We start from the raw sequence: 19,613 nt of genomic DNA, 5'->3' as shown, positions 1-19,613 counted from the left end.
CTGTGATCCTCCTACCCCTGCCTCCCCAGTGTTAAGACTAAAGACATGCTCCATCCCCGCCAGCTTCTGTGGGTTTCTTTCCTTCTTTTTTTTTTGACATTTTTTTAAAAAAACATATTTTATCTATTTATTTGAGAGAAAGAGAGAATGGGTGCATCAGGGTATCCAGCCACTGCAGATGAGCTCCAGATGCATGTGCCCCCTTGTGCATCTAGCTTATGTGGGTCCTGGAGAATTGAACCTGGGTCATTTGGCTTTGCAGGGAGATACCTTAACTGGCACAGGTCCTCAGCCACTGCAGTCGAACTCCAGACACATGCGCCACCTAGTGGGCATATGCGTCCTTGCACTTGCCTCACATTTGTGCATATGGCTAATGCAGGACCTAGAGAGAGATGGAACATCATGGGTTCTTAGCCTTTGCAGGCAAGCGCCTTAATGGCTAAGCCATTTCTCCAGTGCCACTCCCCCAACCCTTTTTTTGTTATTTGGTTTTTCGAGGTAGGGTTTTCACCCTAGCTCAGGCTGACCTAGAATTTACTATGTAATCTCAGGGTGGCCTTGAATTCATGGCAATCCTCCTACCTCTGCTTCCCAAGTGCTGGGATTAAAGATGTGCACTACCACACCCAGCTTGATGTATTTTTGTTGTTGTGTTTTGAGGTAAGGTTTCTCTCTAACCCAGGCCAACCTGGAATTTATTATGTAGTCTCAGGATAGCCTCAAACTCTTGGGATTCCTCCTACCTCTGCCTCCTGAGTGCTGGGCTTAAAGGTGTGTACCACCATGCCTGTCTTTTCTGTTTTCATCCATTTAGTTAAATTAGGGTTGCATGCATGATTGTATATGGAAGGTCACCGTGGAATGGGCACCTTATGACTTCTCTGACTCCCCTCTTCCAGCAACCACCAGGTGCTGCCAGGTACTCGAGAAGGTGTGGGGTTTCATGTATTCTTCCCTCATTGGTGGCTGTCTTGTGCAGGAAGCCACAGCTGCTATAAATTCATGAGTGGAATGGCCATGTTGTGTTAGAAGACAGTGTTTCAGTCTTCCTACCCTTTCTCCTGTTCTTTCCGCTCCTCTCTTCTGTGAGGTTCCCTAAGCTTTAGAGGGCATATGGAGGACATAGTTTAAATATCCTGTTTGAGGCTGAGTACACAGTAGTCACTTATTCTCAGCAACTTTGCCAGCTGTGCATCTCTGCAATAGCAACTGGCTGTTGTAGTAAGAAACTTCTATGACAGAAGCTTCATGCAGTACTAGTATCTACTGGGACAGATAGAGATATGTAGCAGGTAGTTTGACATGTTGTCAATTTAGCATATAACCTTAGTAGTAGGGTCCCCCCTAGGACCTATGTCCCTAGCCATAAGGTTTTGGCCAGGTTTAGTGCCAAGAATGGGCCTCAAATCCAATAAGAAACTGGTTGGTTATCATGACACAGTTGCACCAGTGGACACATCTTACCTGGCAGGTCAGTTGTGGAGTACACTGGGTCCACAGCTGGGTAGGACTGTTGATGGCTTCTCTCCCCAGCACCTCACATAGCACCTTCTGGTACAAAGAAAGCTAGCTGGCAGGGAGGACGCTTCCAGCGCAGTTCCAGCTTAGTTTTTCTGTCCTGTAGCAGTCATGTGGTGTCTTCAGCAATAGGGATCTGCTTTTGGTGGACAGCCAAGAGCAGTGGCAGTGGCCTGTATTGGAGGGGAATCTCATCCCTGGTACTGGAATTTACTGTTAATAACCTGTGGTTGCCAGGTGTGGTGGCGCATGACTTTAAGCCTAGCACTTTGGAGACAGAGGTAGGAGGATCACTGAGTTCAAGGCCACCCTGAGACTACCTTGAAAAAAACAATAATAATATCACCTGTTGCACTCAGGCTCCCATTACTGGTAGAAATCACTCAACTAACAGCATCTTGTGGGGAAAAGGGGTTTATTTTGGCTTACAGGCTTGAGGCAGAAGCTCCACAATGGCAGGGGAAAATGATGGCATGAACAGAGGGTGGACATCACCCCCTGACCAACATAAGGGGACAATAGCAGCAGGAGAATATGACAAACACTAGCAAGAGGACACTGGCTATAACACCCATAAACAATACACTGCCCCCAACAATACACTGCCTCCAGGAAGTGTTAATTCCCAAATCTCCATCAGCTGGGAACCTAGCATTCAGAACACCTAAGTTTATGGAGGGGAATACACACCTGAATCAAACCACATCACCTGTGATTTGTGGGAGCAGTTTTATCCACCCATGTAGGGGACCTTCATTCAAACACCTGCCAAGTAGTAGGTAGTAAGTTTCCATATGGCTTACTCACTTACCCTCCCACCTCTATTCCTGTTCAAACCACTCTTCTCCCTCTCTACTTCATGTCCCATGTGTTCTACTGTCCCCACTCTCTCAACAAACCTCCCACCACAGCCCCTTTCTGGCATCTTGGTCTCTATGGACATTCCAATTTAATAGCCACTAATCTAGAAATTTTGAAGCTAGGGTTTGCATATGGCATATGCATTATTTTTTAAAATTTAAATCTAACTTTGCAAATATACTTTTTTTTTTTTTTCAGGCCGAGTCTCACTCTAGCCCAGGCTGACCTGGAACTCACTTTGTAACTCACTCAGGCTGGCTTTGAATTTACAGTGATCCTCCTACTTTAGCCTCCTAAGTGCTGGGATTTTAGGTGTAAGCCACCATGCCCAGCTTCATTCTATTTTGAGACAAGGTCTTCTCATGTTACCAGGCTGGTTACAAATTTGTGGGCATAAATGATTCTCTACCTCAGCCTCCTGAGTACAGATCGTTGCCACAACATCCAACTTTTTTATTCTAAATATTTTATTTGTTTATTTGACAGGGAGAGAAAGAAGGAGATAGAGAAAGGGGAAAATAAAGAGAGATAATGGGCATGTCAGGGCCTCCAGCCACTGCAAACTCCAGGTGCATGTGCTGCCTAGTGTATCTGGCTTGCATGGGGAATTAGACCTGGGTCTTTAGGCTTCACAGATATGTACCTTAACTGCTAAGCCATCTCTCTAGCCCCACAACCCCATCTTTAAACTCACTAACACTTATAAATTTGGGGATAAGGGTGCTGAAGCTCAAACCCAGGGACTTGAGCATACTAGGCAAGTGCACTACCACTGAGCTACACCCCTAAAGTAAATTTTTATTGAAATAGTTATTTGAATATTTTTCCCCAGAACATGTTCTTGGCAATAATTAATGATACCTATTCTGAAGTGAAAGCTGATTATTCCATAGGCAGAAGACCAGATTTTGAACTTGGTAAAATGATTAAAAAGGTAAGTAAAATTATTTTCTCTAACTATAATTCTCAAACTTTATAATCTTGTAAGTCAAATAACATTTAAACCTTCAAGTGATGGTGGTTTTCAGATCTTTTGGTGCAACATTACTTATGTTGGCCATATTTCACCACTAGGAAAATGAAGTATGATCTCTAGACTTAGAAAAGGTAGCTGAAATAATTTTAGAGGGCCACACATCAAATACCAAGTGCAAAGCATGACTAGGTGCTACAATAAAACTACTACTTCCTTCCCAAAGGTAATTTTTTTTTCTTTTCAAAAACAATAATTTTGGTTGTTGTTGTTTTCAAGGTAGGGTCTCATTCTAGCACAGGCTGACCTGGAATTCACTCTGTAGTCTGAGGGTGGCCTTGAACTCACGGTGATCCTTCTACCTCTGCCTCCTGAGTGCTGGGATTAAAGGCGTACGCCAGCATGCCCAGCTTCAAAAATATTTTTTCTTAACAACTTCCATGATTATAAAAAAATCTCCCATGGTAATACCCTTCCTCCCCCAACTTTCCCCCTTGAAACTCCATTCTCCCCATCTCAATTGCTCTCTCTTTTATTTATTTATTTTTTTTTTTAAATTTTTTTTATTTATTATTTATTTGAGAGCGACAGACACAGAGAGAAAGACATATAGAGGGAGAGAGAGAGAATGGGTGCACCAGGGCTTCCAGCCTCTGCAAACGAACTCCAGACACGTGCGCCCCCTTGTGCATCTGGCTAACGTGGGACCTGGGGAACCGAGCCTCGAACCGGGGTCCTTAGGCTTCATAGGCAAGCGCTTAACCGCTAAGCCATCTCTCCAGCCCATCTCTCTTTTATTTTGATGTCATGATCTTTTCCTCCTATTATGATGGTCCTGTGTAGGTAGTGACAGGCACGGTGAGGTCATGGATATCCAGGCCATTTTGTGTCTGGGGGGGAGCACGTTGTAAGGAGTCCTACCCTTCCTTTGGCTCTTACATTCTTTCTGCCACCTCTTCCGCAATAGACCCTGAGCCTGGGAAGGTGTGATAGATATACTGCAGTACTGAACACTCCTGTCACTTCTTTCCAGCACCATGATGCCTTCTGAGTCATCCCAAGGTCACTGCCATCTGAAAAGAGAAGTTTCTCAACCAAAAGTGAGGGTAGCATTAATATATAGGTATGAACATTAAGAGAATTGCTTACTGGGCAGTTTGATGAGGATAGTATATATATTTACCCAGACAGCAGCAGACATTACACCCCTAGGGCTCATAACTACCCCTGTTTTAAGTTTTCAGTATCAGGGATGTATTCCCTCCCATGGAGCGGGCCTCCAATCGAATTAGAGGGCAGTTGATTTCCACCATGACGGACATTCTACTATTGCACCCATTGGATCATTTGGCCTGGCTAGCCAAATATAAAGTTTGCAGTGTCCACTGTTGAGTATCTTCACTGGTGTTTTCTTTTTCCCATTGAACTGCATGCAAAATGGCTTCTTCAGGCTTTCTGACAGCTGGTCTACTTGTAGGAGGTTATCAGCTCAGTTCCAGCAGGATTTCTCAGTGGCCTTGCAGCCCAAGTATGTGAAGTCTTCAGCAATAGGGTGTTACCATCTATTCCTAATGGGAAACCTGATGGGTCTTGACAGTGGCCCTTAATGTTTTGGGGGCATCAGGGACCTCCCTGGCCAACAACTTACAGGAAGTTATCCCACTAAAAATTTTCTAGCAACAATCTATGGCTCCTAGTGTTCCATTGTCCAAAAAAGTAGGTTTCTGTATGATTTATTTATATCCTGTTAGATTTTGATTAGCCCTCCCTCCACATTTCCTTTACTCAATCTCTTCCCCTGACCTCACTTGGGCCTTTTCACCCCATTAATCTATTCTTCTACTTACATATATAAAATACCATCCTATTAAGTGCCCCTCCCTTCCTTTCTCTTCCCTTTAGATCTCTTTTCTAGCTTATTAGCCTCTGCTACTGAGTTTTCTTCCTAATCATACAGAAGTTCAATCATCTGTAGCTAGGATCAACATATGAGAGAAAACATGCAACGCTTGACTTTCTGGGCCTGGGTTACCTCACTTAGTATAATCCTTTCCAGATCCATCCATCTTCCTACAAATTTCATAACTTCATTTTTCTTTACCACTGAGTAGAACTCCATTGTATAAATGTGCCATATCTTCATTATCTAGTCATCAGTTGAGGGACATTTGGCTGGTTTCATTTCCAGCTATTGTGAATTGAGTGGCAGTAAAAATGGTTGAGCAAGTATCTCTAAGGTAATGAGATCAGTCGTTAGGATATATGCTTAGGAGTACTATAGCTGGGTCATACGGTAGGACTATTTTTAGCTGTCTTAGGAACCTCCACACTGATTTCCACAATGGCTGGACCAGAATGCATTCCCACCAACAGTGTAGAAGCATTCCTCTTTTTCTACATCCTCATCAGCATTTATGGTCATTTGTTTTCATGATGGTAGACAATCTGACAGGAGTGAGATGGAATCTCAATGTAGTTTTAATCTGCATTTTCCTGATGACTAGGGATGTAGAACATTTTTTCAGATGCTTATATGCCATTCGTATTTCTTCTTTTAAGAACTCTCTATGTAGTTCCATAGCCCATTTTTTAATTGGCTTGTTTGATTTCTTATTATTTAATTTTTTGAGTTCTTTGTATATCCTAGATATTAATCCTCTATCAGATGTATAGCTGGCAAATATTTTCTGCCATTCTGTAGGTTGCCTCTTTGCTTTATTCACAGTGTCCTTTGCAGTACAAAATCTTTGTAATTTCATGAGGTCCTAGTGGTTAATCTGTGGCTTTATTGCCTGAACAACTGGGGTTATATTCAAAAAGTCTTTGCCAAGAACAGTATGTTGAAGGGTTTCCCCTACTTTTTCCTCTAGCAGTTTCACAGTTTCAGGTCTGATCTGAAGGTCTTTAATCCATTTGGACTTAATTCTTGTACATGGAGAGAGAGAAAAATCTATTTTCATCCTTCTACAGATACATATCCAGTTTTTCCAGCACCATTTGCTAAAGAGGCTGTCTTTTCTCCAATGAGTATTTTGGCATTTTTATCAAATATCAGGTGGCTATAGCTACCTGGACTTACATCTGGGTCCTCTATTCTGTTCCATTGATCTACATGTCTGCTTTTGTGCCAGTACCATGCTGTTTTTGTTACTGTGGCTCTGTAGTATAGGTTAAAATCAGTTATGGTGATACCACCAGCCTCATTTTTGATTCTCAGTATTATTTTAGATATTTGAGGGTTTTTTGTGATTCCAAATGAATTTTTGGATTGTTTTTTCTATTTCCATGAACAATGCCATTGGAATTTTGATGGGGATTGCATTAAATGTGTAGATTGCTTTTGGTACAATTTCCATTTTCACAATATTGATTCTTCCAATCCAGGAACAAGGGATGTCTTTCCATTTCCTAGTGTCTTCTGCAATGTCTCACTTGAGAGTTTTAAAGTGTTCATTGTAGAGATCCTTCACTTCCTTGGTTAGGTTTATTCCAAGGTACTTTATTATTTTTTTGATGCAATTGTGAATGGGAGTGCTTCTCTGATTTCATTCTCTGTGTGTTTGTTGTTAGCATACAGGAAGGCTACTAATTTCTGGGTATTTATTTTGTGTCCTGCTACATGGCTATAGGTGTTTATCAGCTCTTAACAGTTTCCTGGTAGTCTTTAGGGTCCTTTATGTATAGAATCATGTCATCTACAAATAATGATAACTTGATCTCTTCCTTTCCAATTTGTATCCCTTTTATGTGCATCTCTTGCCTTATTGCTATACCTAAGACTTCCAGTACTATATTAAATAAAAGTGGGGATAGTGGACACCCTTGTCTTGTTCCTGATTAGTGGAAAAGCTTCCAGTTTTTCCCCATTTAGTAATATGTTGGCTGTAGGCTTGTCATAAATAGCCTTTATTATATTGAAATATGATCCTTCTATTCCCAGTCTCTGTAAGACTTTTATCATGAAGGGATGTTGGATTTTGTCAAATGCTTTTTCTGCATCTAATGAGATGATCATATGATTTTTGTCCTTCATTCCATTTATATTATGCATTACATTTATCAATTTGTGTATGTTGAACCATCCCTGCATCTCTGTATAAAGCTTACTTGGTCCAGGTGAATGATCTTTCTGATATATTCTTGTATTCTGTTTGCCAATATTTTGTTGAGAATTTTTGCATCTATGTTCATGAGGGAGATTGGTCTGTAATTTTCTTTTTCTGTTCTATCTTTGCCTGGTTTTTGGTATCAGGGTGATGCTGGCTTCATAGAAGGAGTTTGGTAGGATTCCTTCTTTTTCTATTTTATGGGAAAGCTTAAGAAGCAGTGGTGTTAGTTTTTCCCTGAAGGTCTGGTAAAATTCAGCAGTGAATCCATCTGGGCCTGAACTTTTTTAATTTGGGAGATTTTTGATAACTGTTTGGATCTCCATGCTTGGTATAGGTCTATTTAAGTGATTAATCTCATCTTAATTTAATTTAGGTTGGTCATCCAAATCCAGGAAATCATCCATTTCTTTCAGATTTTCATACTTAGTGGAGCATATGTTTTTATAATATGTTCCTATGATTTTTTAAATTTCTCTGGTATCTGTTGTGATGCTGCATTTTTCATCTCTAATTTTATTAATTTTTTTCTCTCTTTCTTTTGGTCAGATTTGCTAAGGGTTTATCAATCTTGTTTATCCTTTCAAATAAACAACTCTGTTTCATTGGTTCTTTGGATTGTTTTTTTGGTTCCTATTTCATTAATTTCTGCCCTAATTTTAATTATTTCTTCTGGTCTATTGATATTTTGTTTGCCTTGTTCTTCTTTTTCCAAGGCTTTAAGGGGAAGCATTAGGTCATTTAATTGAGACCTTTCTAATTTCTTAATATAGGCACTTAAAGCTATAAATTTACCTCTTAGGGCTGCCTTCATTGTGTCTCAAAGGTTTTGGTATGTTGTGTTCTCATTATCATTTGACTATGAATTTTTTGATTTCTTCATTGACCCATTCATCACTTAGTAGTGTATTGTTTAGTTTCCATGATTTTGTATATGCTCTATAGCTTTTCTTGCTAATTGATTTGTAGTTTGATTCCATTGTGGTCAGATAGAATGCAAGGAATTATTTCAACTTTCCTGTATTTGTTAAGATTTGCTTTGTGTCCTAATATATGGTCTATTTTAGAGAATGTTCCATGTGCTGCTGAAAAGAATGTATATTCTGCAGCTTTTGGATGAAATATCCTTTGTATATCTGTTAGGTCCATTTCTTCTATGACCCCATTTAATCCAGATGCCTGATTATTTTTTGCCAGGATGACCTGTCAGTTGATGAGAGTGGGGTGTTGAAGTCCCCCACTAGCACTGTGTTTGATGTTATCTGTGACCTTAGTTTTAATAGTGTTTGTTTGGTGATGTTTGGAGCCCCCATGTTAGGTGCATATATGTTTAGGATTGTAATGTCTTCCTGTTGGAGTGTGCCTTTAATCAATATAACGTGACCTTCCTTGTCTTTCTTAACTAATGTTGGACTGAAGTCTACCTTGTCAGATATTAGGATAGCAACCCCTGCTTGTTTTCTAGGCCCACTTGCTTCATACACTGTTTTCCAGCCTTTCACCCTAAAATAGTGTCCATCCTTTGTAGAAAGGTGAGTTTCTTGGAGGCAACAAATTTAATTTCCTAATAGCCACGTAAAGCCAGACATGAACAAGTGGCACATGAGTCTGATGTTCATTTGCAGAGCAAGAGAACCTGGTGTGGCCCCTTTCTCCAACATATGCAATAAATAAAAATCAGAAAGAAAAAAAAAACATGCTGGGCGTGGTATCGCATGCCTTTAATCCTAGCACTTGGGAGGCAGAAGTAGGAGGATTGCCATGAGTTCAAGGCCACCCTGAGACTCCATAGTGAATTGCAGGTCAGCCTGGGCTAGAGTGAGACCCTACCTTAAAAACCAAAAAAAAAAAAGAAAAGAAAAGAAAACCTTCTTATGATGAGTTTAATTGTAGAGATTTTCATCTTTTATGTCTTGAATATGTTAGTTATATGCAGTCCATGCTAATACTTTTTGAAAGATTTATGTTTAAAATTAGTGTCAAATTTAACTATTATACCTTCAAGAGAACCCCTGTGCTTTTTTTTTTTTTTATTTATTTTTATTTTTTAAATAAGGTCTCACTCTAGCCCTGACTTACCTGGAACTCACTCTGTAGTCCCAGGCTGGACACAAACTCACAGCAATTCTTTTACCTTTATCTCAGCCTTCCAAGTGCTGGAATTAAAGACATGTCTAGCTAATCATGACATTTTATTTACACATTTAAATTTTTTAAAATTTATTTATTTTCAGTTTTTTACAAAAGCTGTAGTCTTATATTTCCTCTCCTCCAGTTACTCTTTCCCTGAGGATTCTCCTCTGTAGGGTTTTTGGTGTTCACTGGTAAATACAGTATCAGTCAGTGGGGGGAGGCCGTGCCTGAAGATAACCCTGTGGCTCTTAAAATCTTCATGCCAGCTGGGCGTGATGGCACACACCTTTAATCCCAGCACTCAGGAGGCAGAGGTAGGAGGATCACCATGAATTTGAGCCACCCTAAGACTACATAGTGAATTCTAGGTCAGCCTGAGCTAGAGTGAGCTCCTACCTTGAAAAACTTTAAAAAAAAATGAAAGAAAGAAAAAATAATCCTCCGGCCCCTTTTCCACAATGGTCCCTCAGCCTTGGTGGGTCTGTTAGTTTGATTTAGTATTGAGTCCTTTGTAGCCTCTGGGTTTCTAATTCATTGTGTTTTGATTGACCACAGTTCTGTTGCCATTCCCTGAAGCTGGTTGTCAGGCTAGCAGTGGGAGCAGTATTTCCTCTGCAATTTCTCTTGGGTCCCAGCAGATTTCTTAGGGAAGCAGTTCCTAGAGCCAAACATTCATTTCATTTACCTTGATCAAATGTTAATAATGTATGAAATAATTTTTAGCAAATTTTCATACTCTTTTTTAATTATACCCAGAGTTACCATAATGCTCTTGAAAAACTCAGACTGAAGAAAGCTGAAAAAGAGAAAAGCAAGAAAATGTAAGATGACTTTACATTACTATAAACACATTATAAGGTGGAAATACTGATAAATTAGAAATGCATTTAGTCCTCCTAATCTATCCAGCATCATAGTTTAGTCTGCACACCTTAAATATACTCAGAACACTTTCATTTGCTGACAGCAGGGCAAAACTCTCTGACACACAGCCTATTTGATAGTCAAGTATTGATTGTCACACATTAATTTATTTGTTTTCTATATCCAAAAAACACTAGAGAGACTGAGACTCAGCAGGTAAGAGCACTTGCTATGCAAGCATGAGTTTAATCCCAAGCACCCACCTAAAAAGTGGGGCCTGACCACACATGTCCATCATCCCAGCACAGAGTAGGGAGAGGAGGATTACTGGGAATCCCTGACCAACCAACCAAACCAAGAAAGGGCAAGCTCCAGGTTCAGTGAGAGACTCTGCTTCAAAGAAATATGGCAAAGAACAACAGAGAAGAGAGCAACAGAGAACACCTGATGGATGTCCTCTTCTGGCCTCTGCACATGTGTTCATGGGTATGCAACCTACACACATGTATGTACGCACAGAACCCAGTGACAATGCTGCAGACTGTAGAGGAACAGCTGTCACCTGCCTGACTATAGGGCTGACCCCCCCCCCATGGCTCCCTGCTGCTGGGCAGCATGGTGACAGTATCTCACCCCATTAGCACTACCCTGAGGGAAGAGCAAAATCTGAAGTTCAGGTTCAACTACTGCATCATTACAACGTAAAAAATAAAATAAAATAAAATAAAATAAATCCTAAAGTAAGCATGGTTAAATCAGGAACATCTGTATTACAGGGAAAAACACAAGAATTAAGGTTTTGATTGCAAAATTGCCACCATTCAATGTGGTAATTCTAATTTCTGAGGATGTCATGTAACTCTAAACTGATTTAAAATTAATGTAGGTCTGGCATGTAGCTCCCTCCATAATAGAAGGTTTGTCAAGCATGTGTCAAGCCCTGGATTTAATCCCTGGTACAACTAAAAGTAAGCAAATAAAATACAATGTATGTCATGCTACTCAAAAAGGCCTTGACTAGAGAGATGGCTCAGCTTGTTTCAAAGCCTGTTGGCCCGCCTTAGATTCCCTAGTTCCCATATAAAGCCAGATGCACAAAGGAGTGCATGCATTAGAGTTCATTTGTAGCGGCAGGAGGTTCTAATGTACCCATACACTCCCCCCACCTCGCCTCTCTTAAGTAAATAACATTTAAAAAAAAAAAAAAAGGCTTTGAGGCAGGACTAGAAAAATGGCTTAGCAGTTAAGACATTTGCTTGTAAAGCCAAAAGATCCTGGTTTGATTCTCCAGCACCTATGCAAATCAGATGCACAAGGGGGTACATGCATCTGGAGTTCACATGCAGTGGCTGGAGGCCCTGGCACCCATTCTCTCACTCTTTCTCTCTCTCAAATAAATAAAGTATATATGTATATGTATATGTATATGTATATGTATATGTATATGTATATGTATATGTATACATATACCTACATACATACATACATATATATATATATATATAAAAGGCTTTCTTTGATTAGAGCGAGACCCTACCTCAAAATAAAATAAAATAAAATAAAAAGGCTTTGAGGGCTGGAGAGATGGCTTAGCAGTTAAGGCACTTGTCTCCAAAGCCACAGGACCGAGGACCGATTCCCCAGGACCCACATAAGCCAAATGCACAAGGTGGTGCATGCATCTGGACTTTGTTTGCAGAGATGAGAGGCTCTGGCACACCCATTCTTTCTGTCTCTCAAATAAATAAAATACTTATTTTAAAAAGACTTTGAGGGCTGGAAGGATAGCCTAGCAGTTAAGGTGTTTGCCTTCAAAGTCAAAGGACCCAGGTTTGATTCCCCAGGATCCACATTAGCTAGATGCACAAGGGAGTACATGGGTCTGGATTTCGTTTGCAGTGGCTAGAGGCCCTGGTATGCCCATTTTCTCTCTCTCTCTCTTCCCCTGTTTCTCTGTCAAATAAATAAACAAAATATTTTAAAAATAGCTATTATGGAAAAGTTAGGCATGGTGGTGCATGCTTTTAACCCCAGCACTTGGGAGGCAGAGATAAGAGGATTACCGTGAGTTCAAGGCCACCCTGAGACTATGGAGTGAATTCCAGGTCAGCCTGGGCTACAGTGAGACCCTACCTCAGAAAACCCAAAATAAAAAATAAATTAATAAAAATAAAACAAAAAAGGCCTTGGGCTGGAGAGATGGCTTAGCGGTTAAGCGCTTGCCTGTGAAGCCTAAGGACCCCGGTTCGAGGTTCGGTTCCCCAGGTCCCACGTTAGCCAGATGCACAAGGGGGCGCACGCGTCTGGAGTTCATTTGCAGAGGCTGGAAGCCCTGGCACGCCCATTCTCTCTCTCTCCCTCTCTCTCTCCCTCTATCTGTCTTTCTCTCTGTGTCTGTCGCTCTCAAATAAAATAAAAATAAAAATAAAAAAGGCCTTGACAGGAATCTGGGAGTGTTTGTTACCTCTAAAAAGGTAACAAACAACTTTAGCTGATATTAAGCGCATAGTTTGTATAGTTATTAAGATAGAAATATTTTACTCATGATACTTGTTATTACTTGTAATAAATATAGTATTTATATTAACTGGATTGGTGGCAAAAAGTGAACTTTTTTCAAGGTAGGGTATCACTCTAGTTCAGGCTGACCTGGAATTCACTATGTAGTCTCAAGTTGGCCTCGAACTCACAGTGATCCTCCTACCTCTGCCTCCTGAGTGCTGGGACTAAAGGCATGCGCCACCACACCCAGCTTTGTACTTTTTTCTTTACAGCTGTAGACATGATACTCTGGAGAACCTATCATTTTCTAAATAATTATTTGTTTTCAAAAGGAACAAAATTAAAATTCAGGCTGGGTGTGGTGGCACATGCCTTTAAACCCAGCACTCGGGAGGCAGAGGTGGGAGGATTGCTGTGAGTTTAAGGCCACCCTGAGACTACATAGTATATTCCTGGATTAGTGGGATACCCTACCTCAAAAAACAAAATAGGCTGAAGAGATGGCTTAGTGGTTAAGGCACTTGCCTGTGAAGCCTAAGGAGCCATGTTCAACCCTCCAGGTTCCATGTAAGTGATATGAACAAGGTTGTACATGCATACAAGGTGACACATGCATCTGGAGTTCAATTCAGTGGCTGGAGGCCCTGGCATGCCAATTTTTTCTCCCCTGCCCCACCATTCTCTCTGTCATAAAAGTGTGTGCCACCATGCCCAGCAAAAAATTACACACACACACACACACACACACACACACACATATACACACACATACACACACACACACACAAACACAATTCAGACCCTTACTATACCTGATTATATTGACTTTCATATGTTTTTATTTTACATTTCCAGAGGCAAAACCAGTGATTTGGCTGAGCAAGCCAGAAGAGAAGGCTTTGATGAAAATGTAAGTTTTAATTTTTTTCCAAATATGAAAATGATAGCTTTATTAGCAATCTACTTACTGAAAAGCTCTGGCTAGTAATAATTTGCTTGATTAAGGCAATAGTTTTCACCTATAAATATATCTCCCAGAATCCAGATCCTTTCTCATTTAGGCAGACCATTTGGATTCCAGGTGCTTCCTCTTTGCTCTTAATAAATACTCTTAGCTCTGGTCCTATAGGACAAACCCACTGTGGGATCACCTTACCGGGTAGTGTGTGTATTCTATTGAGATTAACTACTTTTGTATTCATTTATGTGATGAATTGCTGTAACTACTTTTATATTAAAAACATGCTGAAGGCTGAAGAGATGGCTCAGTGCTTAAGGCACTTGCTGGCAAAGCCTAACAACCAGGTTTCAATATCCTAGTACCCAGATAAAACCAGATGTACAAAGTGGTGCATGTATCTGGAATTTACAGTGGCTAGAGGTAGAGGCCCTGGCAAGCCAACTCTCTCTCTCTCTCTCCTTGTACATAAATAAAATAAATAAAGATTAACAATAATAAAATAAAATAAAAACAATAATAAAAATAAAAGCAGAGCTAAAGTTTGCCATGTTGTTTGTATTTAAGAACATCTGTCTACCATTGTAGCAAGCATGAACAAACACTTCTTGTTTTGAAGCTGAAAACCTAGAAGCCTGTTTTTAGTAGCAACATCAAAAAGTTTATGTACCTGCGTACATTTTTAGTGGCTTTTACTACTTTTTGTCTAAACCGTACCAGACACAAATTTATCTTGAAATAGAAATCCATAGCAAGCAATTTGAAGTGCCTTGTTTAGGGTTGCTCTGATTAACAGAAAGCAATTTATGTCTCATCATAGTAGTGACTCATGACTATTAAAATAAATGAAGCTGGGCTAGAGAGATGGCTCATTGGTTATAAGCACTTGTTTGCAAAGCTGCCAGCCTGGGCTCGATTCCCCAGATCCCAGATGCACAAAGTGGTCCATGGGTATTTGCAGTGGCAAGAGGTCCTGGCGTGCCCAAACACACTCACTCACTCACTCTCTCTCTCTCTCTCTCTCTCTCTCTCTCTCTCTCGCTAATAAATAAATAAAAACATAAAAAATAAAACAGATGAAGCTTAGATCAGTTTGTTTAAATTGTTCTAACTTAGGGTTAACTCACTTTGATACAAGAATTGTGAATGGAACCCCTCAAAAACAGTTATCAGAGTATGGGGGAGTCATCCTTGCTTCTTGGAGTATAAAAGTCATAATGAGCAAGGACGGCGTGGTGGTGCATGCTTTTAGTCCCAGCACTCAAGAGGCAGAGGCAGGAGGATCACCCTGAGTTTAAGGCTATTCTGGGACTACATAGTGAATTACAGGTCAGCCTAGGCAAGAGCAAGACCCTACCTCAAAAAAAGTCATAATAAATGATGCTTCATTATTTCTTTTATAAAATTTAAATGATAAGCCTAGCAATGACCATTTAGCAGAATTAGTTTTATAAAAAACACTATTAAATAAATCTTGATTTTGTTAAGACTTTCTCTAGGAGTTAAAAGCTTAGCAGAAACATAGTCAAATTTGTTAAACATTTTGAAGCTAGTTTTTATAGCTGTCATCATGAGCAAACCAATGTCAGTGAAGCACATCTTAACCCTAGCATAAGCAAATCTATTAATCTATGAAAAATCTGAATTATTCATGACTTCATGTAACAAACTAAGATTACTTGTTCACATGTTGAATTATAAAATTCTAGCTTGTTGTAAGCCTTAGTTTAATCTCTCACTTGCTTTTTATGCTCTTTGTTTTTTGTTTCACAAAGTCTGAGAACCATAGTCTAAGGAAGCATGAGTGGTCTTAGACTAGAGAGAAAATAGAGAACCAAAACTAGATGCTGCCTACCATTCTCCTTTTCCTCCACAGAGGCACGTGGCCATTTCTGCCTCAGAACATATGGGTTAAGCCTGATTTGGGTCTGAGATCAGGCCGGCACCCAATTCCCAGAATTCAGTGCACCATGAATTTAAACAGCATATGGCATATGATGATTGATTCGTATAATTTACATTGCATTGAGGTAGAAAAAGCAAGAGAAAGAGTCAATTTCTCACTATGTTGATCCTGATTTAAAGTCTTGATAGCTAGCTGGGCGTGGTGGCACACACCTTTCATCCCAGTACTCCAGAGGCGAAGGTAGGAGGATCGCCATGAGTTTGAGGCCACCCTGAGACTACATAGTGAATTCCAGGTCAGCCTGGGCTAGAGTGAGACCTTACCTCAAAAAACCAACAAAAAAATAAATCAATAAAGTCTCGATAGCCTGTGTGGCACTTTTTTTTCTTTTTTTTTTTTTTTAAATTTTTATTAACATTTTCCATGATTATAAAATATATCCCATGGTAATTCCCTCCCTCCCCACCCCCACACTTTACCGTTTGAAATTCCATTCTCAATCATATTACCTCCCCATTACAATCATTGTAATTACATATATACAATATCAACCTATTAGGTATCCTCCTCCCTTCCTTTCTCCACCCTTTATGTCTCCTTTTCAACTTACTGGCCTCTGCTACTAAGTATTTTCATTCTCACACAGAAGCCCAGTCATCTGTAGCTAGGATCCCCATATGAGGGAGAACATGTGGCGCTTGGCTTTCTGGGCCTGGGTTACCTGACTTAGTATAATACTTTCCAGGTCCATCCATTTTTCTGCAAATTTCATAACTTCATTTTTCTTTACCGCTGAGTAGAACTCCATTGTATAAATGTACCACATCTTCATTATCCACTCATCTGTTGAGGGACATCTAGGCTGGTTCCATTTCCCAGCTATTATAAATTGAGCAGCAATAAACATGGTTGAGCACGTACTTCTAAGGAAATGAGATGAGTCCTTTGGATATATGCCTAGGAGTGCTATAGCTGGGTCATATGGTAGATCAATCTTCAGCTATTTTAGGAACCTCCACACTGTTTTCCACAATGGCTGGACCAGATTGCATTCCCACCAGCAGTGCAGAAGGGTTCCTTTTTTTCCACATCCCCGCCAACATTTATGATCATTTGTTTTCATGATGGTGGCCAATCTGACAGGAGTGAGATGGAATCTCAATGTAGTTTTAATCTGCATTTCCCTGATGACTAGTGACGTAGAACATTTTTTTAGGTGCTTATATGCCATTCGTATTTCTTCCTTTGAGAACTCTCTATTTAGCTCCTTAGCCCATTTTTTGATTGGCTTGTTTGATTCCTTATTAGTTAACTTTTTGAGTTCTTTGTATATCCTAGATATTAATCCTCTATCAGATATATAGCTGGCGAAGATTTTTTCCCATTCTGTAGGTTGCCTCTTTGCTTTTTTCACTGTGTCCTTTGCGGTGCAAAATCTTTGTAATTTCATTAGGTCCCAGTGGTTAATCTGTGGTTTTATTGCCTGAGCAATTGGGGTTGTATTCAGAAAGTCTTTGCCAAGACCAATATGTTGAAGGGTTTCCCCTACTTTTTCCTCTAGCAGTTTCAAAGTTTCCGGTCTGATGTTAAGGTCTTTAATCCATTTGGACTTAATTCTTGTGCATGGCGAGAGAGAAGAATCTATTTTCATCCTTCTGCAGATATTTATCCAGTTTTCAAAACACCATTTGCTGAAGAGGCTGTCTCTTCTCCAATGAGTATTTTTGGCATTTTTATCGAATATCAGGTGGCTATAGCTACTTGGGCTTACATCTGGGTCCTCTATTCTGTTCCACTGATCTACATGTCTGTTTTTGTGCCAGTACCATGCTGTTTTTGTTACTATGGCTCTGTAGTATAGGTTAAAATCAGGTATGGTGATACCACCAGCCTCTTTTTTGTTGCTCAGTATTATTTTAGATATTCGAGGTTTTTTATGATTCCAAATGAATTTTTGGATTGTTTTTTCTATTTCCATGAAGAAAGCCTTTGGAATTTTGATAGGGATTGCATTAAATGTGTAGATTGCTTTAGGTAAGATTGCCATTTTCACGATATTGATTCTTCCAAGCCAGGAACAAGGGATGTTTCTCCACTTTCTAGTGTCTTCTGCAATTTCTCGCTTGAGTGTCTTAAAGTTCTCATTGTATAGATTCTTTACTTCCTTAGTTAGGTTTATTCCAAGGTATTTTATTTTTTTTGATGCAATTGTGAATGGGAGTGATTCTCTGATTTCATCCTCTGTGTGTTTGTTGTTAGCATATACGAAGGCTACTGATTTCTGTGTATTTATTTTGTATCCTGCTACATTGCTGTAGGTTTTGATCAGTTCTAACAGCTTGCTAGTAGAGTCTTTAGGGTCCTTTATGTATAGAATCATGTCATCTGCAAATAATGATAACTTGATTTCTTCCTTTCCAATTTGTATCCCTTTTATGTGTGTCTCTTGCCTTATTGCTATGGCTAAGACTTCCAAAACTATATTAAATAGAAGTGGAGACAGTGGACACCCTTGTCTTGTTCCTGATTTTAGTGGAAAAGCTTCCAGTTTTTCCCCATTTAGTAATATGTTGGCTGTAGGCTTGTCATAAATAGCCTTTATTATATTGAGATATGTTCCTTCTATTCCCAGTCTCTGTAGGACTTTTATCATGAAGGGATGTTGGATTTTGTCAAATGCTTTCTCTGCATCTAATGAGATGATCATGTGATTTTTGTCCTTCAACCCATTTATGTAATGTATTACATTTATAGATTTGCGTATGTTGAACCATCCCTGCATCTCTGGGATAAAGCCTACTTGGTCAGGGTGAATGATCTTTTTGATATACTCTTGTATTCTGTTTGCCAATATTTTGTTGAGAATTTTTGCATCTATGTTCATGAGGGAGATTGGTCTGTAATTTTCTTTTTTTGTTCTATCTTTGCCTGGTTTTGGTATCAGGGTGATGCTGGCCTCATAGAAGGAGTTTGGTAGGATTCCTTCTTTTTCTATTTCCTGGAAAAGCTTAAGAAGCAATGGTGTTAGCTCTTCCTTAAAAGTCTGGTAAAATTCAGCAGTGAATCCATCCGGGCCTGGGCTTTTTTTAGTTGGGAGATTATTGATAACTGCTCGGATCTCCATGTTTGTTATAGGTCTATTTAAGTGATTAATCTCATTTTGATTTAATTTAGGTAGGTCATATAGATCAAGGAAATCATCCATTTCTTTCAGATTTTCATACTTTGTGGAGTATATGCTTTTATAGTATGTCCCTATAATTTTTTGAATTTCTCTGGAATCTGTTGTGATGTTACCTTGTTCATCTCTGATTTTATTAATTTGTGTCTCTTCTCTCTTTCTTTTGGTCAGATTTGCTAAGGGTTTATCAATCTTGTTTATCCTTTCAAAGAACCAACTCTTTGTTTCATTAATTCTTTGGATTGTTCTTTTTGTTTCTATTTCATTAATTTCTGCCCTAATCTTTATTATTTCTTCCCGTCTACTACTTTTTGGTTTGCCTTGTTCTTCTTTTTCCAAGGCTTTAAGGCGAAGCATTAGGTCATTTACTTGCGACCTTTCTAATTTCTTAATATAGGCACTTAAGGCTATAAATTTACCTCTTAGAACTGCCTTCATTGTGTCCCAGAGATTTTGGTATGTTGTGTTCTCATTATCATTTGACTCTATAAATTTTTTGATTTCCTTTTTGATTTCTTCATTGACCCACTCATCATTTAGTAGTGTATTGTTTAGTTTCCATGATTTTGTGTATGCTCTATAGCCTTTCTTGCTACTGATTTGTAGTT

At 39.5% G+C, this 19,613-nt stretch overlaps 1 protein-coding gene across 4 annotated transcripts in view; it reads left to right on the top strand.

Moving 5' to 3' along the window:
* The window catches only part of Pkd2l2 (polycystin 2 like 2, transient receptor potential cation channel), a 99,715-nt gene that overhangs the window by 53,259 nt on the left and 26,843 nt on the right, over positions 1-19,613 (top strand). For all 4 annotated transcript variants that reach the window (XM_004652468.2, XM_012947503.2, XM_012947504.2 and 1 more), the window contains 3 exons: positions 3,215-3,316; positions 10,351-10,415; positions 13,816-13,870. In XM_004652468.2, coding sequence (XP_004652525.2) covers positions 3,215-3,316; positions 10,351-10,415; positions 13,816-13,870 — 222 coding nt within the window. The remainder of the gene's footprint in view (positions 1-3,214; positions 3,317-10,350; positions 10,416-13,815; positions 13,871-19,613) is intronic.

This window comes from Jaculus jaculus, chromosome 13 (assembly GCF_020740685.1).
Source record: "Jaculus jaculus isolate mJacJac1 chromosome 13, mJacJac1.mat.Y.cur, whole genome shotgun sequence".
NCBI lineage: Eukaryota > Metazoa > Chordata > Mammalia > Rodentia > Dipodidae > Jaculus > Jaculus jaculus.
Note: the sequence above shows the minus strand (reverse complement) of the source record. Positions and strands in the feature narration are given on the sequence as shown.